We start from the raw sequence: 26,492 nt of genomic DNA, 5'->3' as shown, positions 1-26,492 counted from the left end.
TTAAACCCGGTTTTGCGGCTGTGCTAGTGTAAAATATTTATTTAACTAACATAGCATAAAGCACAGCAAAAAGCCAAAAGCATATTTGTTTATTTAAAGTTAATATAAACAATGTTGCTAAACTGAAGTTAGTGAACTTCGCCACATCTTTAACATAGCTAACTTTACGACTGTCGTACACTGACCCACATTTACAAACGTACTCTAAAAACATAAAAACAATATTCACATGTTTACGCATTGAAACATAAAAGGCCGCTTAAATATAGGCTTGGCGTGTAAAAGTAATGGTTTGAAACATAATTGTTAGCAACTTAACAAGTACGCACTAAAAAGGTCAGATGTTACTGTCAGAGAATGGAAGATTTTTGTACACTCGTTGCTTATTATATTTGTTCATGTAACACACGGACGCTAATGTATTTTTACAAACAAAGAAAGAAGCTAAAAGGCGTGCACAAAATCAGCAAACAGTCGTCATGTTTTGACGTTTGACACAGTTTCATATTTCAACAATATTTTTTAAATACACATTTATTTATAATATTTATTTAATGTGTAAAGATCAAAACCAAATTCCAAAAATTTAATCTCATATATACCTATAATTAATAAGCCTATAATATTTACAAATAAAAATTTATATTTCCTAAAAATCCATTAGAAATAAACTTTATAAATCGTTTTCGTCCTTCAGTAAGTATGTTATTCATTGCAGTCTCGTATAAATAAATAAATAATAAGTTCAGGTATGCCTTACCAACGTAACTCTAATTAGGAATGTCTACGCGCAATAAAATATGAAAAACATGCCTTTAATGATTTCGTAACATCATGCAATCTATTATTTTTTCTACATATATGCCACGAGTTGAACCTTAAAGTCCCAATTTCTGCAATGAAATTAGAAATATTTGACACGTTTAATTGCACCGGTATTTTTTAATGATCACTAGAGAATTGGTGCTCTCGTTTTCATTACACTTTTAAATGTTAATAGACTTTAATTGACAGCTTTCTGATAATCCAGTTCACTTGTGTTATACATACTCTTTACATAATACTACATTTTATTGATTCGAACGTGTAATAAAAAGAAATCACTTTCCATCTCGTTAACATACGGGTTAATTAGTTGTTACTTATATAACTTTGATAATGAAGATATGTATGTAAAACTTTGAAAACATAATGTCTCTTTAACATATTCGTATCTCGGCCAAAACAATTTTCTACGACAATTTAATGCGAGAGACATTCTATTCTTCCTACTATTATTCAAATTTACTCTGTAACATAACTAGTTCTCAAACGTTAATGTTCACATTGGAGATGGTAAAAGCACGTGATGAGTCCGCGAAAGGAATCTTTATGCATAACAGAGAAATCTATGATAGGAATAATCGCGATTTACCAAACAAGATACAAATTATACGCTGATATACTTATTGCATCATTGTTCTAGAATTCCATCTTCTTTTTGATAATTAAATAAACACATAATGAAACGGACTGATTTGAATTCGTTACATTTCGTCATTGATAACTTTTACTAATAATCGACAAATATTGAAATTGTAATTTAATAACATTTATATGATTGTAAATTTACTTGGGTCATTGAGGATCGGCGCTTTATAAATATAGTCATTTACACAAATCTTTGCAAAAAAGTAGAGACAGATTCTAATGGGAGTATCGAAAGGTATTGTGGGTATGTTTTGTGTTAACAAGTTTTATTCTAGTAGTATCTTCTCGGATATCTTTTTCGGAATTTTAAAATAAAAGTCACGTAAATATACGTTGGATTGCATCTGTTACAAAAAGCACGAGTCTTGCATTCGATTGTGGTTAAATACAATATCAACGACTGTTTACAAAATTCATTTGTTAATCGAGCGAAAAATTATTCGATTCGCTCACATAATCGATTGTGATTTCAACGCGTCATGCTTGAAGCTACTTGAATTGGACTATTGATAAGATCTTATGAAACAATTTGGCGTTGAGTAGAATCTATGCTAATCAAAGAATTTCAATAAACATTGAAGACAAAATTACACGAAGCTCGAATTATTGCAGAAATCAAAAAGTGAAATATTGTTCAATGAAAGTGTTCGAAATCACATTAATATTTAGTAATTTTAATGAAATTTAAATTTAAATATTATGCAATTTCTATATGAATCGTTAATTTATTTAAATTTCACATGATAATGATTCGAGAAAATCACTATGGAATATACAAATTATAATAACAGCATTTTATTTTAATACAGGAACAAATTTACAAATCTACTTGTAAATTATGTTCCTGTATTTTTTTACTTTATTTAATTACGTATCTATGAGTAAGCCGTTACCAATTTCTATCCTGTATTCTCTTCTTCTTCTTCTCCCTTCAAGCTAAATTTCCGTGACGAAACACAGTCTATATACTTATATCTCAACGATCTATATCTAAATAATTTTGTTAAAATTCATCATAATCTAGAATTTTTGAATTTAAAAACTAGTTAAGAATCGAACGATTGATTTTGAACAATATGTCCATTGGAGTTTAGCATATTGCTTCAAATTCAAGTTTGGAATAATAATATTGTTATTTTCCTACTCATATTTGCTTCCTTATGTATGTGCCCCCTTTTAATAGGTACAGCACTTAAAAGGGTGTCAAGAAAACATAATACATAGATATCAAATCTCCATAATTTTGCGCATTTCTTCTTGGTAAGTCGTTGAAGAATATTTAATAAAAAATTTTTAAAGATTAAAAAAAATTGATCACGAGGCGGGATTTGAACAAATTTTGTCAAACCGTAGCAAAGCCTGGTCTCTCGGCCACTCGGGATCCGGCCTCAACAATCGAATTTCTTCTACTTTTTCGTTATCATGTGCATAAGGGGCACTATACGACATTTATTATCTAAATATCTAAAATGACGCGGGTTAGAAAATTTCGTTGTTATATATTCTTCTATTACTTAAAAATGTATCTTTTATAAAGAATTTGAATGCTATAATACTGAAATTAAAAAATATCTTAAATAATTCTCAAACAATCTCCTAAACGCTAACTTTTACGTCCGTCTCCTAGCCCCTACGTTACAGCACCTAGGAAACCTGAGCTTAACACTTACGAATAGGTGAACGGGTAGATGGGGTTATATCACGTGCCTCTAACTTTCATGGAGGCTTCATGGCTCGCGCCGGCGCCTCCGACCACAGTGCTGACACGGGCGCTGCATTGAAAGGACGCCTCTGTACATATAATGAAATGAACTGACTACCCCTTGCTGTGCTCATACTGTGTTATTATTGTGCTATAGTGATAATTGTGTTGTGGGAACTTTATGATGATTTCAAGGTAATATTGATTTACTTTCTTCTTTCTTCTATTACACATATTATTTAATTGATAGAAATAGTTTAAATATTGCGATTTATATAGTGGATGATATGTTTTATGATAGATTTTATTTTTTGAATTTGTTGTATTGTTGAAATCTTTCATAGGGCGTGTAGCGCCTACGATACAGCTACACGCGTAGCAAATGTATCTAATTTCATATTTGCATAATTTCAATATCTACAAAAATTATGTTAATATTTTATTGTTACAATTTAACATAAATTAATGTTTAAAATAGATTATTTATATAAAATTTTAATAGACAATAAAATTACTTTGCATTTTATCACTCGCGTTATCTTTATAACAAATATAATACAAAATAAAGCAGTAATTTATTACAGTGCTTAGCTGTTACATTAAATGATGTGTTTTATAAGACATTTTTAATTAATTTAAGTGTTTACATCGTCGGTATTTGAACCTTATGTTCTAAATGATAATACATTTTGTATGATTATATTGTAAATTATTTAGGAAGTGAATAGAGATATTTAATTCGTTTTGCTAAATATAAGAAAAATATAGAAAGAATTTTGTATCAAATCTTTTTGTTTATTTAAGAATATCTACTTTTTTTTAATAATACGGTACGCCAAGGAATATTGGAACGATTTTAAAATGTTTTAAATAGAAAATTCGATCAATCCTACTAATTCTACTTAATATTATAAATGCGAAAATTTGTAAGGATGTTTGTTGCTCTTTCACACAAAAACTACTGAACCGACTGCAATAAAATATGGTACGTAGATAACTGGACATCTGGAAAAACATATAGGACACTTTTTAAACAGATCTCGATATTCCTTCGGGATACGGACCTGCGCGGGTAAAACCGCGGGGCGCAGCTAGTAAAAGATAAAACTATATTCAGCGAGCATTTAATTGTTCTACTTTTCTCCAAATACACTTTAATTTGAAAAATAATTTAATAATTATGCATTAAATAGCTTCTTATACCTTCTATTGTTATGCTTCCATATAATTTAAAGATTATCGTTCAAGCGATACCACCCTTAGACAAGTGTGTGTGACACACGTTGAATAATAGTTAGGTAATCTAGGACCAAAACTATCGCATAACAGAGCACACATTGCATCTACAATTCATTAATAATGCAACTCAATACGGTCAGAGTAACGGGCGGTCGTTAGTTACTAAACAAATATGCAGTATCAACTAACACCAGTTTGACCAAACCGCGTCCATATTTCCCAATACATACGCTATATATAACTAAAAATAGAGAGGAAATGAAACCGGAATTGACACATATTCAAAAGATATTAAACGTGTGGATTTTACCGTTATACGATAACTTTTTAGCCCATCACCATTGGTACTTAAACGTTACGTAAATTATTGAAAAAATTGGTCTTTATTTGATAACATATCAAAATTATAGGGATATAGACATGATGTATAGAGCAGATACTTTTAACACACGAAAACAAAACACCATGCCATTATACCATAATATCAATAATTCATCCCATTCAATAACAATATTTGGTCGTGTATTTTAATATTTATCACAAAAAAAGAAATACTTTTTCATACATAATTTATTAAATTGAAATGATGTTTTGCTAATTTAACAGAAAAATGTTATCATCATCATCATCAGCCCATATATGTTCTCACTGCTGGGACACCTATGAAGGTTCAGGCCATAATCCACCACGCTGGCCAAGTGCGGGTTGGCAGTATCACATGTCGTCGAACTTTTTGATTCTTGGACATGCCGTTTTCCTCACGATGTTTTCCTTCACCGTTTTAAGTAGTAGTTATTTTATTCACCGAACCCCGAATTATCGATTTTGAAGTCCGAGGTTCTCACCACTAAGCTACCACTGCTGTTACTGTCACTGTACACTGTCTTTTATTAATCTTCTTTACTTTGAACCAGAATTCGACAAAACTAATAACGTTTCGGACTCCCGTTTGTTTTTATCCGGTATCTTCTTCAGTATTTATATCAAAACTAGCTGTGCTCTGCGATTTCACCCATGTTGTACTTGTTATATAGCCTTCCTTTGTAAATGAGACATCTAACACTGAAAGTATTTGTAATATCAAGGCGATAGTTCCTGACATAACTAAACTTTACATTATTAGTATTAACGATATAAACATTTTTAAATTCGAAAGCAAAAGTAATATGTACATTCGCCCTTTGTTGCTTAAACAATTTAGTGATTGCACGAGCCAAAATTATGAAACTGCCCTCTCATATAAGTCATATGAATATACATAATTACAAAGTGCTATTAATCTCAAGGTCAAATTTTAAGGTTACGCAATTATGGCAGTAGGGCTATTGACCGAATTTAACCAATAATGAACGTTGTACCTACATTCTACAAGCATAGAGTGTATTTTGATAAAAAACAGTTGGTTTTCTTTGGGCACCCAAATATGGATATAGTGAGATAGAGCTATGCGGTTTGACGACTGACAGACTTAAGAATCTGTATAAGTAGAAAAAACATGTGAATATAGGACTCCGTAAGTTCAAAAGCAAAACGTATGTACGTTATATAATACTCCATCACAGTGTTAATTTTTTATTTAGATAACAGATATTTAAATTTAACAATAGGCCTACTCCGCACGCGTCAGCTTACGTGATGAAAGTTGGCGCCCCGTGGGAATCGTTGTGTAACTAATTTTATAGGCACTTAAATAAACGATGTAGATCTTATCTTTAAATAATAAAATATTCGTGTTTATTTTATTAATTCGGGTTCCCTAAAAAGTTCTGTGAAATGTCTAGAATAAATTCTAAATACTTTCACATGAATGAGAAGTAGTAGGTATAATAGCAACCATCGTCAATTATTTTTTATTGTTTGCACTTGAAGTGTTAAATCGCGCGGTTTTTTAATTTATTCTCACACCCGATCGCAGGCTATTGTTCGCGCATCCGAAGTAAAATATGAAATGTAATTGTCACGGAAGTAAGTGGCAACTGGTAGGTACAAGTCGTTTCTCACAGCATTTGTGTCTGGTGATGTGTACGGTCAGTAGCACATCAATTGACTTTAGTATTGCGTAATGCCGGTCACTTACATTCGAATACACTAACTCACAATTTTAGGGCGGCATTTGCAGTTATTTTTTTTAAAGAAAACGCACGTCATTTATATATAAGATCATATGTCGTATGTCCTTTCTTGTGTATCGAACTATATCTGTACTAAATTTCATCCTAATCGATTCAGGCTTAGGTGTAAGAGACAGACAGACAGACCAATAGGCAGACAGTTAGAGTTACTTTCGCATTTATAATAATAAGTAGGGGTTTTTAACACCAAAAGAAATTTATGATACAACATTAATGAACCACTGTTTATAGATACGTCTCCTATTCGTTTTTATCGCTACAGGAATTGATTTATACAACCTTTTAACGGTGTTGCATTAACTGCACACACGTTAGCATTGTACACTATTTGATACGAAACTCGTAAATTATTTGTAAAATGAATAATTCATTGCAACTGCTTTAAGTTCTGCTTTGACGAAGGCAGTCCTATAAATTTCAAGTTAAATGGAAACAAGTTTAGCCCACCTTATGTGGTTAACATGTTGTGTGTGTTTAAAGTTGAAGGGACGGTTTAAGGAATTTTTCGTTGATACATGCAGTCGCAGCACGATCCTGATTTAAATATAACAAAGACATGCTTACTACAAGTATAGTATCCTACGGTCTGTGTGTCTTTTCTACATGTCTAAAAATAAGAACCAATTTAGATGAAATCTAACAGCGGGTGAAAACCTAGTTAAAGAAAATTATTAAACAATCTCATTAAATTAACTTACATTTTTAATGTAATTTAATTACATAGGTAAATATTATTTCAGTGTTTAATTGATTTTATCAACTTTCTTATTATAATAAAGCTCAGTTTCCTGTTAAAACCACTTCAATCAAAATAGCTACCATAACTATAGTATCATAATTTAAGATAGCTTTAAGAGTATTGACCTACTTAAAGTTTTTGCACAATATAAATGAAATGCCGCTTAATAAATCACTTGAATTTATTTTAGTACCTAGGTAGGCAGTGTATAGGTACTTATTAAATTAGCTGATAAAATGTAGTGGTACTCTGCGAACTTAAAAACAGGAAGTTTGAAGAATTGAAGTGTCGGAATAGTTAGCACATTTTGCGATGTTTGCTTCAATTAACCGTTCACTTATAAAGTTTTAGATAGGTATGTCAATTAAGATTAAATTATCGACAAATAGCATCCACCGAGGTATTTGTGGTACGCCTTGCGGTGAGATAGTATGGATTACGAAGGTACCAAGTATAAGTACTTTAATTTTAGCACTCCTATGTGGAGAACTTACTAAAATCTTTTTTTTCTTGGCACACGTAGAGTTCACAATGGTATAACATTTTTAGAATAGGTCATGTAGTATAAAAAACAAAATAAGCAATATCCAATTTTTCCTCTTGTTATAATATATGTTTAAATAAAACTTTTAAATTGCCCATATCCTTTTCCTTACCCTTCCCATTCCTTTCCTTTATTCCTCTCGTCTCGAAGTCGGCAAATCATTTGTAGAGGCGTTTGGTCTGCAAACGATCTTACGCCTCTCCAAATGTTCATGGCGGTGGTTGCACTTACCAACAGCTCCATTGCCGACGGTGACATAAAAAAAAATTACATAAAGCTTAATTAATTAGCTGCAATTCTGAGTAATAGATTTGCACAGTAAATTCGTTCTATCAAGGCAATTATGTGCAAAGTTTTTCATGAATATGTAAAATTTATATCTAATTGATAAAGTTCTACATAAATCACCACTTATAAACGTCACTAAATTTTGTAATTGTAAATTGAAATCTTATCGTTTTACATGTCATTTATAAATTAACACGATTGATAAGTTTATGAAGTAACACAAATTTATACAATCTTACAACCTATTTTCATTTTCCTTCCGTTTATTTCATTACTTAACAAAAAGAGACAAACTTAACCAAATAATTAAGCTTAATATTAAATATCTAACACGTAACTTATAAATAATGAAACGTATAAAAATAATACTGTAAAATTACCAGGTAGCGAATTTTAAATTTAGCATGTATATGCAAATGTAGCGTCCAGCATGTATTCAATAATACATTTTGTTTTCAGAGCGCTTTTTATAGCGCTATTTAGTGCGTATGTGACATCACTGGCTCCGTTGGTGGCACCTGGCGACGATGACTGCGCGTTATACCTGACCGGGCCGGGCAGATCCTCCGCTTACGACTACAGCCTTAATCTGCTGAAAGGAAACTTGTAAGTAAACCTTTTTCACCTAAAAATCTATAACTAATTATTGCTTTTAGGTTGCAATTACATGTAATTTCAACTGTTTCTTGTTTTTTGGTACTATTAGATTATTTATAACCTACATTGTATTGTATTGTCGAATAATCTTGTATTTATTACCCCGAGGCGAAATTCAATATCCAAATAACAACTCCATTATCAATACAATAGTCATGTATACAGCCGCTACCCAATGTCAACAACTAGAAGAGGCGGTGGAAGTCAACCGCTGTCACCAACTGTTGCATCATGCACCCGTAAACTTGACATGGTTCCATTACATGCTTAACAATCCAGTTTTTATTTGACAACAAAATCATAGGAAACTTTATCACAGCAGTCGCTTTGGGCAATGTGTATAATAAATCATAATCGAAAAATATGAAGCAATTTTTATTGACACGTTCCTAACGTATGTTATGGTCTTCAACGGAAAGTTACAACGTTAAAGCAATTACCGCAACATCCGAAATAATTTATTTAGGCAAATTCTATAGCATAACACATTACGTAAAGGAATGGAAATGGTAAAGTAATTTTAATAGCGTGACGTAATATAACCCTGGCTCATCTGTAAGGCTTTCATCGGCACTCGAACATTACATTAGGCAACAAGTCGAGCAAGAAACGTTCACTTTCAAAATCCTTTCGCTAACTCGCCTCGTGTTGACCGGTTCCGTGTGAATGCCAGTAAAAGGATCATCCGGAAATCACTAGTACTTACATTGATAATTAGATAATTGTAGTAATTTATTTCATAGTTTATGCTTTTTTATGGACTTAATTAGATACATAACCAATAAAGGTTATGGTGCAAATTGATCCGTATCGAGTTTGATTTGTTACAATTACCGTTTACAATTAAACAAACAATTTTGTACTGAAAATATAATAATGAATTAGAGATAACGGATTATTCCTTATTTAAGATTATTCATCTTCATTTTGGAACTTATCTATCTATATAAACACGTTGTGGCATTTGCTTATGACCACTACTAAAATATAATAAAGCACAAGCTTGTTTATCAAATAATCATAAATTAAGAGGAACTTAGATATCGCAGCAGAATGAAAAAACGTAATTAGAAAGGTCCTGTATCTTGGTTTTTTCGAAAAACAAAATTTTTATATGTGTCTTAGTATTTAAATTAATATTGCAACTTAAATTAAAATACATATTATGAACACATTATCCTAGGATCCTAGGAGGAAGTGATGTAATTTCTTTATAGATAACTAATAATAACATGATCAGATTATAATAATTTTAATGAAATAATAATTATACTTTGCATGACCGCATGTCGACCACATCAGCCAATCTTTACCGTGAGGCCAACTGAACAGGAGGCTACCTCATAACACGATAAGTCGGAACACGAAACAATATTACAAAAATTACGTACAAGTCTCATTATAGTGTCTCAGATCATTAAGTCATACAGGTCAGAATTATATTTTTTCGAAAAAATGTAACGGTAAACGTATATATTTTTAGTTATGTTGATCGTAATCCAAATAGTGTGCAGGTTCATTAACCTACTGCGCCCAGCCCAGACGGGCATTTCAAGTTTTTGCGAAATTGTCTCTCAGAAATTAAACTGTTTTCACCAGTTTGTAATATGATATGAGTATTACACTGTAAATTATGGTAATAGTGTTTTATAATGTTACATTTTTTATATTACATTGGCAATACTTTCAATGTTGTTGTTTTTTTTGTTGCTTTAGTGAAACAGCACGCTATATTAAGATATATATGAGTATATTGTTTGAAGAAAGTTCTATATTCATGTCTTTAAAGGTAATTCCATAAATGAAGATATATTCTTTTGTTACTTTCGTTTTTCTTTTAAGACTTGTTACTTGTTAGCGTCGTCAAAACCAATTCAGTAAACTATAAGACCACATTACCACAGATAATATAATGTCATACTAGACAATGTTATACTAGACATCACTGATATTAAATCGCATTAAACGTCATTCCATTGTGTTCGAATTGCAATGCATTATTGGCGAGTTTATATGCCATACAGTAATTTTCACCGGCCGTTGTCAACCTAACGGCCTGACCCTCTAGTTTCGTTTGCCCACGACATTCAAACACATTACTGCGATATATTACCGTTGAGAAACCATCAAATAACGGAAACAAGTTATATATAATAGATAGTAGGAAATGTATAAGACGCATCGCTGGTTCGTTCATTCACTTTCCATATGATGTTTCCGATTTGGTTTATTATTTTTAACAGATACTATATGTCTCAAGAAGTATTATATCTTTAGAAAGTAAAATTTAAATATTTTTGCCAATATATTTTAAATACATTATTTTATATAATAATCAAATAATTTGTTATCATATAAAAATATCTTAATCTTTGTTTTCATATTCATCAAGAGAAAAGAAGGTAAACATCAAAGAATTTCACATTACGTCAAAGTCTAGACTGGTGCCTTGTTAACGAGTTCTAGCTAATCTAACCAATTTCTTCAAAGCCTACATACTTACATCTTGTTTGATCTTTTTAAAGACTTACTGCTTAAACATTTTATAAACATGTTTGTATTAGAGGTTTGTCCCTCCTTTCTATCCATAAAGATGTTTAAAGAGAATTCTGCTATATACTAAAGACTAATACTTACAAATTACCATTTTAACATTACAATAAAAAATAAAAGAAAAATTAAAATTGATATGAATGATTATATCTATATCACGTCGTACTATTTTTGAAAATATTCAAAATTACTTATCAGTACATCATAATGATTCATCAATTATAATTATAATTAAATAAGTATTTAAAACGAGGAAAGACTCCACTACAAAAAAAATATTCACGCAAAAGCGAAATAAAATATAAATAAATACTTTAATTTAAGTTTATGATTCATGTTTTCGGTATGTAGAACACAACCATAGTAATTTAAAAAATATACGCAGTTAGATTAGAAATTTGTGGATATATTCTTAAATTATGTACGACACAATTTTCTATTATGTTATGCAAATAATGTGGTCTGTTATCTTTCCTAAATCCGTATATTTGTAGTCATAATTAGCTATTCTAAAGCCTTCTTCATTAGCATAACCATTTTAACACCAATACACTGTTGATGGTATGCGTGTTTAAATAAAGTTACCTACATTAGGTATTTAAAAAATCTAATTTCATCTGATTTATAGTCTTATGACTATGTAATTATGAACTTATGACTATGACATACTGACTATGACATAGACCCGAGAAATTCGTCATAAAGCAGATACGTAAACATTTAATTCAAATAAAAAAATGTATTTTGCTTTTTATTCGAATTGTAAAACCTACATACAGTACATTCTATTATATGTATAAATGTATTCATTGTGGGTAAATTAATATTGGGTCCTTGTTGCTTTTAAATAAAGAATTTCTTTAATGACATGTATTAAAATAAATAAGAAGATTTCCTAATTTAATTTAACTTTTTTTCTTACAGCGCATACGACGGCCAACATACATGCATTACTTACGATGCCATCAACCAAGCATATCTTGATGCTAGAACGAGGATATGTAAGTCTTTTGACATTATTTTCGTTTTTTTTTATGCAATTAACCTTTGGCTCCCTCCAGTGACCGGTTTTCTAAAGTTTTAGCTTTAGGATTAGCATTAGCTTAAAATGTATTTAAAGTCAAACATATTTCGAATAATAAATCCAAAATTGCCGAATACTTTTTACTTCTGTGTGCTCTTTATACTATAAACTATTTAAATTTCGGTCATGATCAACAAGCTTTTTAACTGAAAAAAAAATTATATGACCTGCTAACATTTGAGTAACATTTTCATCATAAGTAATATAATAATTATGAGTACCGGTCATTTTTTGACATATAACCATAAAATCGCTTAACCTTTTATACGTAATTTACTTTCAGAGCAGGTTCAATCAAATTACGAATTACAGTAATGTAACAGATATAAATTACCTTAGGTGAACTTGATTATCAATTATCATGACTTGTTATAGTGTTGTGGAAGTACTGTAATTTGGCAAAAGGACTATTCAATTATTTAAAAGGGTTTTTGTATTCGCAATTTAGTAACGCTACCTAACCATAAATTTAAAATGTAAGGAAAGCGTTTTAGATGAGATCTACAACAATTTTTACAAACATTTTAGAATCTTCTATAGAGTAATGCTCAAAGATTATAAGAAACTGCTGTAATAAATTATTTTAACTCATATATATTGATCTAAAGCTATCCTAAGGTTTAATTGAAAATTTTCTCACAATTTTTATCGTTTAACCGCGCGCTTATAACCGCGGTCCACATTGTTTTAAAACATAACCAATTGAATAAAACTAATGCAGATCATATTAATAATACTATTGTTTTTTGCAGTGGTGTCTCAACCCAAAGGTGACTGGCACGCCGAAGATTTTGCGAGCGTGGGTGAACTTATTCTTGACATTTCTACCAACTTAGCTCGCACGTAAGTAACTACCACTTTTACTTTTAGATTTTTGTTTGCGATGACATTCTATTTTTTCAGATTCAATTTATCAAAGTCAGTTCTATAGTCGGTATTTAAAATATCTTGATATGTCCTGTTTTATTTTAATATTATAATAACGCAATACTACATTTAAAATCTTTGATATCTATTACAAATTTAACTTCAAACAATTATTTTTTTAATATAATTTCAATCTTTTTACATTAACAGTTATATACCTACTAAACAAACGGTTACAATAATTCAAGATGTGCCATTGCTTCACATATTGACCTTCGCTTGAAATCCTATAAGTTATACAGTCCCTCATCTAATTAAATAGTATGTGTACCTAATAATCTATTAACAAATAATTCATTCATTAGCTATTGTTAGTTTTCTTCATAGAGTAATCGATAATAGTATAACCTTTAAGCTGGAACATAATGAGTACATTGTACAGATTGTTACGATAAGATTTTAACCACAAGGTTGATCTTCAAATAAGATCCGTGCTTTTATAACCAAATCATGGACAGTTAAATCACGATGCGGAACTATCAATTGGACTAGTTTCGTTAAATGAGTATCAACTGACAAATTGTGCCCATTAAATATTTAATTTAGCCATTAAAAGTTTCACACCTGAATGATGAATGCGTGCATGGCAAATTAGGCTTCGACTGTACATTTTTATTGTAACAAAATTGTTTTAAATATGTGTTACAAGCTTTCAGTGACGTATTAGTATAATTTAATATGTTCAATTTTAATAATTGGATTCATCTCTTCATAACGGTGAAGAACAACACCCTTAGGACACCGGCTGGTCGTAGAATCAAAAACAAAACATCTAACATCTGCCAATCCGCACTTGGTCAGCGTTGTGGATTATGACCCAGTGTATCATATAAAGACTGATGATAATGATGATTCATCGTCTTGTGATACTGACATGGATAAGCTAACCTATCCGCATATTTTACCGATCTTTATTAATTTTTACAGCATACCTTCTTTTAAATTTGTCGTGCCTTTAACCCAGTTCTTAAGCATGCTAAAGAATGATACGGAATTAGATATAATTGAGTAAATAATATTTCCTCAGATCAGCGTTACAATAGTTAGCCTGTATTTTATAAATGAAACAAATTGGAAAGTTTAATAAATAACAAACTGTTCCATGTAAGTGATATACAATGATACGATCCATATTTAGCGTGTGACCGTACATTGACCTCTTCGACAAGTGTTGATTTCTCGTACTATGTACCCATTCACTCACTAATAGTTTACGCAAATATCTAAATCGTATGATGGCAAACAACATACTTACACAACGTAGCCACCAATTTTTTTTAATAACCACCAAAATATTTGGCAAGAGCTTTCATAACTTGAACAAACCCTTTCATTGCCTCACTGTACGTACTTCATAAATCTCAAACACAAGGTCTGTTATGTGGATTATGAAATTAAATTACTTTTATCACGTATTGAAGGTCATGATACGCGTTGTCTTTGTGGGCAGTTGATTGACATATCTAGGTCTAGTGTCTGGATCGTGCGACCATTGTTTCAAAATATAATCGCTATAAGAATGCTATCAGGATTAAACAAGAAGCACTACTGTTGTGTAGCAACTGCTTATCGGATATAATATCAATCACGAACTTTTCGAACACGAATAATGTTTCTTCTAATTTAAAAGAACATGTTTTTACTACATATTCAAAATTTCGCATATTTTTACATCTTTGAGGTAAATTCACAATCTCTCATAGCAATTATTTTTATTATTAGATAGTAGAACCTAAAATAGAGAAGTATATTATCTTTCAAAAGTCACTTATTTAATATCTAGGTATACTAAATATTACGCTCTCGTACAAATAATTGCAGCCGCAAGGGCTATAAATAAATTTCCAAACTTATCGTAAATTCATTATTGCGTTGTAATAACTGATATGGCAATAATCTTACGTAGTAAATTCTTGCGTCTATTTTTGTAAATTTTTTTTTTCCATGCATTTTTGCTTATTATATTATAAAATTATTTTTACACTAACTGTGCTTTTGTTTTGAAGGATTCAACCAATTGCTTTATCAAAATAAAAAGTTTTCGAAAAGTTAGCAATAAGATATTTGTTTGATTCATGCGTTAAAGTATTAGTAACATTATAATAAATTTTTCCGTCCTAAATACTTTTTACTTCTGTCTTCCTATTGTTGCGCCATGTACATAACTTACCTTCTACATATGCGTTCAAAACTAATTAAATTAACAAATTAATAACTCAACACGGCTCATAATGTGATTATGACGCCTTGAACCAGATTTCAAAAAAGACATTGACCTTGTGAAGTAAAAGTAAAGGGAAATTATGAAACAATTTTATGTACAACATACCTTAATTACATAAGAAGAGTTATTCCGATACCTCTGAATAATTTTATGGGGCAAATAAACGAAGGGTGCCTGGTACGAGATTCGTATCTATACTTATTATTTACCTATAAATGTGTCATTTACTTAATAGATATATTTAGAATGTTAAGAACAATTATGAGATAAGAGACCCTTTTCGTTTTACTTTACCTGATAGACTTAATAAAGTAGTAAACGAAGAATCAAGAGATTCTAGATTCTCTCTGATTATAGCTATAAATTAATTAATCTCTTAGCACAAGATGCAGGACAGGAAACAAAACACTGTACACTAATAATGAGAATTCATGAAATAAATAAGAATACTCCATAAGCGGTTACGGTATTGACGTTCGCTATAATATATATTTTCAGTAAATGACACTACGTAAAGTACTAGTTTAAAATTTTCAAAAAAATTAAACTCAAATAGTATGATACTGATGATCTGAGGATTATTATATACTTCGCAATACTAACATAATTTCTCAAGTGACTGTAATTACTAGATCGGTTTGAATTGCTTCACAATATTCTTTCGGTTTTAAAGTTTTGACCTTGGCATTTCACATACAAATGGTTTAAAATGATTGAAACTAACTAACGAGATTGCATCTAATTAATGAGTGTATAATATATGAAAGCAAAATAAAAGATTAATGAGTTACGATAATCTTAAAATGTTCTTCAAACTAATGGTAAACTAATTCACCTCGCAGAATAACGATCTTAATGATGTAACAAGTTAACGCTATACATATAGCACACATGGTACGAAGAAATTAGCTAACATAATAATATAATGTATATATGCTTTAGAATCTTACATAAGTAACATAATCTTTAATGAAAACCATTCTTTTAATTTATCTTGACCGTACAAAGCAATCGATGACAATACTGTTCCTCTTAAAGGTTTTATTTCGCAAATTTTTATGACAGAATCACTAGAAATCCTTGTCCTTGTCCATATTTATATTTTTCTTAGTGTATACTTATAAATACTTCGATTTATAAGTATACACTAAGATAAATAGAATTCGAATTTGAAAATTCACGTGCATAACTCACTAAAAGCGCAGTAAAATGCTAGGAAATTCACAAGATATTCCTTACAGGTACGGTTTAACATATGAGGAGATAGAGAAGGGTCTACCGCTGATAGACACCTCACGTACCCTCATCCGGGAGGTGTGCCCTCCGGTATTCTCTCACGTGGAATGTCGCGCCGGCAAGTACCGACGTCTAGATGGACTTTGTAACAACCTGCAGCATCCCACTTGGGGCGCTACCATGGCTCCATTCCAAAGGTAGTGTAATGTACTTTATATGTTATTTATGTACTCGATCGTTTTATAATTGTAATAGTAATCATATCTAGCTGCGCCCAGGGGTTTCGCCGCGTAAGTCCGTATCCGTAGGAATATTTGGATAAAAAGTTGCCTATATGTTATTCCAGTTGTCCAGCTGTCTACATACCAAATTCATTGCAATCGGTTCAGTTTTTTTTGCGTGAAAGAGTAACAAACACAGACATATTTTTACAAACTTTCGCATTTATAATATTAATAGGAAGAATATTAAAACACATGGGCTTAGATAATACACACACCATTATAGACACACACCATTATTCATATCCTTAAAAAAGTATCACTTACTAAATTAATTAGACACACATAACCTTACCATTAGTATCCTAATTATTAAGATTTTCATTTAAGTTCTATACAATAACACTATAAATTTATTTCAAAAAGCTAGCTTTTACGTTTTACATCGATTTGTAGATTGATCGGTCCTCTCTTTGCGGACGGCATCAACGCGCCTCGCATATCGCACTCAGGCCGCGACTTACCGCTCTCCCGGGTGGTGTCTCGCACCATGCACCCGGACGACGGGTTCCACGACCACGCCGGCACTGTTATGGTCATCGCCTGGGGGCAGTTCATGGACCATGACTATACGCTCACGGGGACACCGCTTGGTAAGGAGTTTTGGTCATTTTAGTGTCTAAATTGTATGAGAATGAAAACAATTCAGTCGTATGTTAAACAGACTGGGACACCAGACTTTATACACAATTTATTTTTCGTTACTTTGGGATATGCATTATTGAAGATTTTATATTCTGATACATTCCTATAATTAATGTGATATATGGCAAGCGTCACAGATTTTCATTTTAAGATTATGATTACAGTTCCCTATGTAGTTTTTTTTTTGAATCTCGTTACATAAAGCTTTGTTTCTCTATTATGAAGCTTTTTTTGTTGTACATCCATCTAATAATTCAATCACGGAGTCCAAAATATCAAAATATCAAAATATCTTAGTGTGGTAGTCGAGCATGCTTCGGCACGAATTGGGTCAGCTCGCACCGGGGAAGTACCCCACCCCCACAGAAAACCGGCGTGAAATAATAGCTTGCTATTGTGTTTCGTGCGGTGAGAGGTGGAGCCGGAGGCCTATTTCCTTGTCCTAGCCCTTCCCAGTCCATTCCTTTTTTCCATTCATCAATCCTTTTCTTATCCCTTTTCCCTTAAAAGCGGGCAGCGCATTCTCAGAGGTTCCTGCGAATGTTCATGGGCGGTGGTGATCGTTTACCATCAGGTGAACCACCAGCTCAGTTGCCCGCTATGACATTAAAAAAAAATCTATAAAAGGAGCAAATTATCAATTGAACAATTTATTTCCAGACCCAATAAACCGTAACGACCCAGAGGAGTGTTGCAAACGTCCACCGCACCTCAAACACCCGTATTGTAATGAAATACGAATTCCTGATGACGACTACTTCTACCGCCTCTTCGGTGTTAAATGTATCGATTTCGTAAGAGGCTTCCCTTCGCCAAGACCTGGATGTAAACTTGGTAAGTTAAAACATTAATAAACATGTGACTATATAGATTAAATTTTCATGGGCACAGAATTTGGTGTCGAGACTTATTGCTTTATTTTCACAACAATATCGAATTGATAAACTCATGTCACGCTTAAATTAATTAAGCTCTTTCATCTCAGGAGTGTACTAAAAATACATACATACAATGCTAATATATTTCTCTATACAGTGTCGCAATCGGGTAAAAAAAGTAGATGAAATAAAACGACGAAATGTATTAATTTACAAAATAAAATCCATTATCTAGATATAATCAATGTCTGGTTATTATAGTGTTACACATTTAAAACTCCCACGAAATGAAAGATAATCAGATTCATTTGCATATAAAGTTTTAGCAAAGGAAGTGCGTAATGTTGTGTAAGTACATAATGGACTAAACTTCGAAAGTAAATGGAATTTAAAACATTACAATTTATTGAGAAGACACGTTGCATGTATCATTATTTCAAGTATTTTAATAAAATAATATTTTAAAACATTAGTACAAATTATTCGTTTTAAATAATTATAGTTATGAAGCTAGTTAATAGATAAATGTCACATTTTGTCGAGCTTACCATTAGATGTGCGAGTTTAGTGCATACATTCTGTAATGCAAACATAATTTCGTTATTGGGCTTAAATTTACGACTCATTCGTGATAAAAGCGCATTTTACAGCATTATTATAATTAATACTTTGTCGTAAAAATAATATTTGTTAAGTGTTCAGCGTCTCCTTGACATGAGATTAGATATTTTTCATAACAGTTGTTAATCGAATTTTTTACTATCTATTAGGTATACTACACAACTAGAAAAGGAACTAACTAGGTTTACTACAGGCATAATAAAATCATTGTTTAAAGTTATCCTTTGGCAGGCGGAGGGGCAGTCATGTAGATGTTAGATGTAGGCGCAAAAAAATTGTATCCGATTGCTCAATAGCATTAAACTGTAGAAATGCGTGGGTAATGCGAACATTTACAGACATAGGTCACAAATGAATACAAATGAGTTGTGTAGCGATAGGGCTTGTTTGTTCGTACATTTTTTTTCTTATAATGCTTATTCGTCTTATATGAAATGCATGTAGCAATTGTCAATATGTCAATGTCAAACTGAGAAATGTCCTTTTAACTCGTAAACGCTTAGCAAAAGCTGAGCTTTCGTATAATCAGCTTTATTTTGCAATGAATGTCGCTGTTAAAAATTGATTAATATCAAACGCAAAACTGAATTAAAGATTTACTCTGCTATAGAATTGAATAAAAAACGACGACGACAACAGATTCAAATAATTTTTTGCGTATCTTTTTGCTAGCAAATATAAATACGCTAGTTCGTCATACTTTGCATGCAATATACTTATGCTGTTATTCAACAGCGCTATAAAAGCGTCATTAAGGTGTTATATCATATTGTACGGTAGTATTCAATAAAAGATCGTCTGAGATACAATCATGTGACCGGTTCTGACCTGGGATCAAATAAGTGAAAGCTTTAGCCCGTCCAAGATATATATTTTTATAATATAACATTGCAACACTTTTCTTTTAAAATATTTATGGCCAGATAATCACGTGCTTAGTTATTTATATGTAGATAAGACTTTTGTGTAGAGAACTAAATTATATGAAAGTTGCACTCAATGCCCACAATTTTATTTTCGTTCATGTTTATGGTCGGTGGATCCGTCATAATAGGCAACGATAATAATCTATTAGGAAGTTTGCTACACTTCCTCAGACTTTCAAATTTTACGTCTAAATATATACCTTCGTAGTGAATGGCTCTAAAACTTCCCCGTTATTGTCTAAGCTATTCTCACCTGAACTTATAGAAGGCCTAGGTACGTGTGTATCGCATACCTACTATCGGCTAATATTGTTACATCAATTTATATGGACATTACTTTTGTACTTCTCTCAAATAATAGTGCTAATACTACTACTTTCAAACGCGTTTACTGGAACTTCTTAATCAGGAAGTTGAGTACAAGTATTTTACATTATAAGATTTTTATATAACATTCTTGGAGTGACTTGAATCACGTGGTTATCGTGGATAATGGTGAGCACGGAATTATACTGTATTTTCAATTATGTGTTACGAGAGCTGCAAATTTTACGTAAAGCAACACTATATATTTGACGGACATATTATAAGTACAAGCCTGAATCAACGAAACTGAAACTACAACAAAATTGGTTTATCCATTATACTAGGATATCATTTTATTTTTGGTTTTGTAAATCGGTTTTCAACAAATTACAATTACCGTAATTCTATTTGTATTTGGTGACCATTTTTGTAGTTAAAGAATTATGCACGTTTCCTCCTTTATAAACTTACATACTTTTTAAAGAATTGTTCCAACATCGAAACTTCGCGATTTGTAGCGTGTATTTTGTACATAACGAATTTTTAGGAATTGATTAGCCTAACTAGGTTAACCTGATCGCCAGAATAATCAATTTCGAATCCTATTCATAATCTTACATGAGTATGTCGATCACTATACGTAGGTACGTAGGACATAGGTATGTCCTTGACATGAACCACTCATTCATAAGACTCGCGGAGCAATTCAAATTGTTGACTAATGCACCGTGTCGAAGTAACGGACATTACTCGAACATTAGATTACAGTGTGGGTACAGTGTACACCTAGAATTACATTTTAAGATTTATGACGTGACAAAATATTCATTAATTTTATGTTAAGTAAACATTACATTGGGAAATGTAAATCATAGCGACTAGTTTGATGTGTGGCAATCATTTCATGTCAACCACAGATTAAATAAGGCATTTACCACGTAATTGCAACGTTTATTTTTTTAATTATTGCCATTAAATAAAAAAATAAATTGAATTTTTTATTTTGTAATTTGCCAAATAGCCATATATTTTTTTAATGTGAACTTTATACTTTAGCAACATATTATATACATTATTTTGATAGTATATTTCTCAATAAATATTATATTGAAATTGGTTGAGAAATTCAATATCTAACTTTATGATTTTGTTCTAGGTTCAAGAACACCATTCAATACATTAACTGGAGCTATTGACGGCAATACAGTCTATGGAGTTACAGAGAAATTTGCCAGGTATGGTATACTCTAAGAATAACATATTAAAATTTCTAAAGACATACAAGCTTACCCGGCAAACGTTATTAAGCTAAGTTACACTTTTCAATAAAAATCTATCATTTCGGAGGAGTTTGATTACACACTGCCGCATGTAAGATGTTCAACCGACGTCACGAAAAGAAACCTAATTCGAATGGGTTTCTTTGGTTTTGTTTTTCACAACAACTCCGTGAGTTTTCAACCTATTGACGTGATTCTATTTGGGTTTGGATATTGTTCTAATTTGGTTCCATGTTAGAATTTGGATTGGTATCTCCTCCCAGGGACGTCGGACACTTTTGTGGAAAAAGAATAAAGATAAGTAAAGAGTAAAGAGTAAATAAGAGTAAAAAAAGAAATTATGCAATTTCTAATATTATTTTTGTTCTATTTGCAGAAAATTAAGAACGGGTTACGGTGGCTTGTTACGTATGAACCCAGTGTTCAAAGAATACGGTCTTAAAGACTTACTTCCTTTGAAACTTGACATTCCCGATGAGGGTTGCACGAGGCCTAACAAGAATATGTACTGTTTTGAAGCTGGTAAGATATTTTTTATACGTTGTTAAAAATTATAATTGTGAGAAACACTTTTTTAAACATTAAAGAAAGTATCTTCACAGACACAAAGAAAGACAAATACTTTAAATATTTAATTAAATATTTATCTAGGAATATTTCCCTTTTTTCACATCAGATTGAGTTTGAACATGTAGCTATGTAAGTATAAATAAGTAGTTTATTAATTTGGATCTCAGTGACGCAGAACCATTGAACTGATTTGACAGAAATTTGATACAACTCGTAGGCAATTTCTATTCGGATACCAGAGCGGGGATTCGTGATTATTTCCACGTCTTGGACATAATGGTTACAACGATCACATATCATTTTCCCTTCTAGGAAGATTACATTTATAACTTTAATATTATTTATATTTCCTATTTCATTATAGCAATGATTTTACTAAAAATAATTTGTAGTAAAATTTGAGTTAAAGATGATGGGGATTTTGTAATTACACCCAATGTAATAATTAAATAATAACAAAATTATGAGACACTACTTTTGTAAATGATCTGCCTTTTAAAAAAGCATGTGTTGAAAATTTATAGAAAGAAATATACCAGATTCAACTTTGATATCATCAAGCAACATTTTACATATAAATCACTTTTACTGAGCAGAATATTACCGAAAACTCACCAAATATGATTTTTTTACAGGCGAAATTCGAGTGAACGAACAACTAGTACTAACAGTTATGCACACGCTAATGGCGCGGGAACACAACCGAGTAGCCAAAGCTCTAGCTGAAGTGAACCCTCATTGGGATGATGAGACCCTATTCCAAGAGGCTCGAAGGATCAATATCGCAGAAATACAACACATCACGTACAACGAGTTCCTGCCCATATTGTTGGGGAAAGACGTTATGGAGAAGTTCGGCCTGGTACTAGAAAAAGATGTGAGTTTTAATTTTTGAGGTTTTGTTGGTTGTAGGATATGATAACTGACTGACTTACTCGTAGGTAATTTTATGAGTACATATTTTTAATTGTGACGGTTAAAAATGAACCTGAAAAATCAAATTGACAACGTCTTTATTATCTAGAGTAAGAATGAGATTTATAAAAACAAACGTGAGGTTTTTGGAACTACATTACTTTGAAAATGATTTTAATTGTATATACGTAAATTATTTATGTGGTTCAGTTATTTTATTAAAAAACTTACTTATCTTTATTTGCATTGAAAAACATTGGTCACATAAGGAGAATTTATTAAAATGATTCCGGATTTAAAATGGGTATTTACAATAACAAGCGAATGCTTGACTTAATTCGCAACCAGCTTAAACTTTCTCTTACCTCCTCCAATCTTAAATATACTTAATTAAAAATCAACCGATGATTTGCTTAGAGCAGGATTATTTAAGATAACACATTAATCACAACAACTATCCATCATACCTACCTTGTTTTCGCGAAAAGCAATTTAATTCAATTCTCAGCAGTTCTACACACGATAAGGATCATAATATATCATTCTGCTTTGCACTTTCATATACGTGGTACCCTTTGGAAATCTCGTTTAGATTGGCACTAACTTTCTTTGAGATAATCCGGTTTCAATTCGTAGGTCAAATACCTTACGGTCCTACATCGAAAGATGGTTGTTTAAAATAACAATCACGTCAATAAAAAGCTTATTTTATTGCCCATAATCATCTACCGAATATCTTCTATTTCAATAACATTCTAATCGCGTGGGCTATACTATAAATTTTACGGTTTAGGCACAGATAACATAAATCTAGTTTTATGTTATCTATACTAGGTTGACCTTTTTTTGTTATTATCCAAAATCTGTAAACATATATATACCGACATGTTTAATGGCTATAATAAATAATCTTTATGCTTCGGTGAAATTGAGCGCACTTTAAACAAAATGACTATAAAAAAACTGCTCACATCAATCAGTAATTTTGCTAACAAATAATTAATGATCAATGAATAGATTAAGTAATCGATCCAGTTAGCATTTTTTTTATTATTTTCATAGGGTTATTGGAATGGCTATGATCCTGAAGTAAACCCAGATGTTATCGCCTCCTTCGCCGCAGCCGCTTATCGCTTCGGGCATTCCTTGCTGCCCACTGCTGTTGAGAGATGGTCCAAAGCACACAAGTTTATAGGTATTTCTTTTATTTTGTCGGTACCTAATCTAACCATTCACGGAATATAGTTCCCATTACACATACTTTTTAAATATTATCTAGAAATGTAAACGACACTTCTTACTCTTAATTAAGCATCATTAGATTTATTGCTAATTATATTCGTTCTCTTTTTTCATAATACTTCAGAATATGATGACTTCCCATTAATGAATTTTGATAATTTTTAACAATTCTTTATTCATATTGTAAGACTCTCCTTTTGTAATATGTTAGCATTCAAATAGAATTAAATGATTGATGTGTCTTCCAGCTTCAAAACGTCTATCGGACCTGATCCGTAGGCCGTACGACTTATACAGAGCGGGAGTGTTGGACGAATACGTGATGGGTCTGATGAACCAAGTAGCGCAAGCTATGGACGACTCTATCACCCAAGAAGTCACCAACCACCTCTTCAAGAAAGTTGGAGCTCGATTCGGAATGGATCTTGTATCATTCAACATGCAAAGAGGCAGGGAGTTTGGTCTACCAGGGTACATGGAGTTCAGAAAGTTCTGCGGCCTATCCGACGCTCATACTTTCTTGGATCTCTATGGCTCTATGCCCAATGAAACATTGAGGAAGTACGAGTCGATATTTGAACATCCGATCGATATAGATTTGTGGTCGGGAGGCGTATCTGAGAGACCTTTACGTGGATCGATGTTGGGACCGACTTTCGCGTGCATTATTGCGACGCAGTTTTCGTATTCCAGACGCGGAGATAGATTTTGGTGAGTAAACAAAGTACAACGTAGAAGTACATATCTCACATTGATTTCTTAACAAAGTATTGAGTTTGAATTTAGGATACAGGTGCAGACTACAGAAATAAAGTTGTAGTAAAATAAAAAGCAATAGGTACAGTTCTTAGCATGCCCTTTTCCCAAGAAGTGAGACGAAAGAATTTTAATGCTATTACTTTCCAAACCCAAAATAACGGCATATCGAATATTTTTTTGTATCTTTAAAGGTTCGAACTTCCAAACCAGCCGTCGTCATTCACACCAGAACAGTTGACAGAAATAAGAAAATCCCGACTCGCGCGTGTTATTTGCGACAACACAGATATCATCGACACAGTTCAACTCTATCCTATGGTTTTGCCTGACCATGAACTGTGAGTACTTATTATACTATATATCTAGCCAACTATTTAATAAGTCCAGTCAAAAAACATCAAATACCAAACACATAAAGTTCCAAAAAAATATTAGTCTACATAACATTAAATATTAGTCTAAATGATTAGTTTAAAGAACTAAAAACATACTATTCACCAAGAGAAATGAACAGAATAAGTCTAGACGTAAGTCCTGTCAAACTTGATGACTTTTCTACTATGTATTACATGGTTTGCTTTCCACCTTCATCGGAACACGATGCCACATTATTGCATTGTGAGTTGTGACCTGATCTGCGTTCTGGATCTGGTGGGTGAAATAAATCAGCTTCTTATATTTTATTTAATAATTTCAGAAACCCCCGTGTACCATGCAGAAGTGGTATAATACCGTCCATGGACTTCTCGAAATGGGCGGAACCGGTACCTTTCGGTCCTGCAAAGCAATACGTGAGTAGTTTCTCCTACAACTCCTTCCACGGGAAGTAGCACAGAAAAGTAGTTTAGTAATTTGTAAATATACGCACTGAGTGTAAAAAATATATAAGGGAAAAGGGGACACTAGTATGAAAATGCTACATTTTTTACTATTACCCCATAATCTATCAGAGAACTTGCATCATTTTAAGTTAAATGTTTAAAAAACATTTCCACTTCTATCATTTTTTCAAACAAAAACAGACAAAAAAGATCTATGGTAGATATAAAATATTTTAGTTTGTTTGTTTGCATACCACTAAAGATCATTCAGTGCGTATTACTGTAGTCAGTAGTCAGTCAGATAGTAGATTAGCAAGTATCATAGTTACGTAACTTATTTTAGTAGATTGATGTAAACATTATATCACGGGCCTCAAATAGGTACGTAATTTTTAAAAAACTTCAAGTGCCATCAACATGGTTCCCTGATATAATGTTATGTGTATATTGTAG

At 31.9% G+C, this 26,492-nt stretch overlaps 1 protein-coding gene across 1 annotated transcript; it reads left to right on the top strand.

The window, feature by feature from the left end:
- The first annotated feature begins 3,205 nt into the window (after positions 1–3,205).
- Positions 3,206–26,089, top strand: LOC119836187 (peroxidase). The gene is made up of 14 exons (XM_038361449.1): positions 3,206–3,367; positions 8,574–8,720; positions 12,249–12,325; positions 13,161–13,251; positions 16,801–16,992; positions 17,473–17,669; positions 18,382–18,555; positions 21,609–21,687; positions 22,109–22,254; positions 22,938–23,179; positions 24,280–24,412; positions 24,708–25,170; positions 25,410–25,556; positions 25,916–26,089. The coding sequence occupies exons 1-14, from the start codon at positions 3,354–3,356 to the stop codon at positions 26,046–26,048; spliced, it is 2,235 nt and encodes a 744-aa protein (XP_038217377.1). The 5' UTR covers positions 3,206–3,353; the 3' UTR covers positions 26,049–26,089.
- The last annotated feature ends 403 nt before the right edge of the window (positions 26,090–26,492 follow it).

This window comes from Zerene cesonia, chromosome 3, assembly GCF_012273895.1.
Source record: "Zerene cesonia ecotype Mississippi chromosome 3, Zerene_cesonia_1.1, whole genome shotgun sequence".
In the NCBI taxonomy this organism is placed as follows: domain Eukaryota; kingdom Metazoa; phylum Arthropoda; class Insecta; order Lepidoptera; family Pieridae; genus Zerene; species Zerene cesonia.
Note: the sequence above shows the minus strand (reverse complement) of the source record. Positions and strands in the feature narration are given on the sequence as shown.

What these genes read in the sequence shown, in the direction of transcription:
- LOC119836187 (XM_038361449.1), top strand. An exon ending in TCTACCAACTTAGCTCGCAC is followed by an intron (nt 13,252 to 16,800) that starts GTAAGTAACTAC and finishes TATTCCTTACAG; the next exon opens with GTACGGTTTAACATATGAGG. An exon ending in GTTACAGAGAAATTTGCCAG is followed by an intron (nt 21,688 to 22,108) that starts GTATGGTATACT and finishes TTCTATTTGCAG; the next exon opens with AAAATTAAGAACGGGTTACG.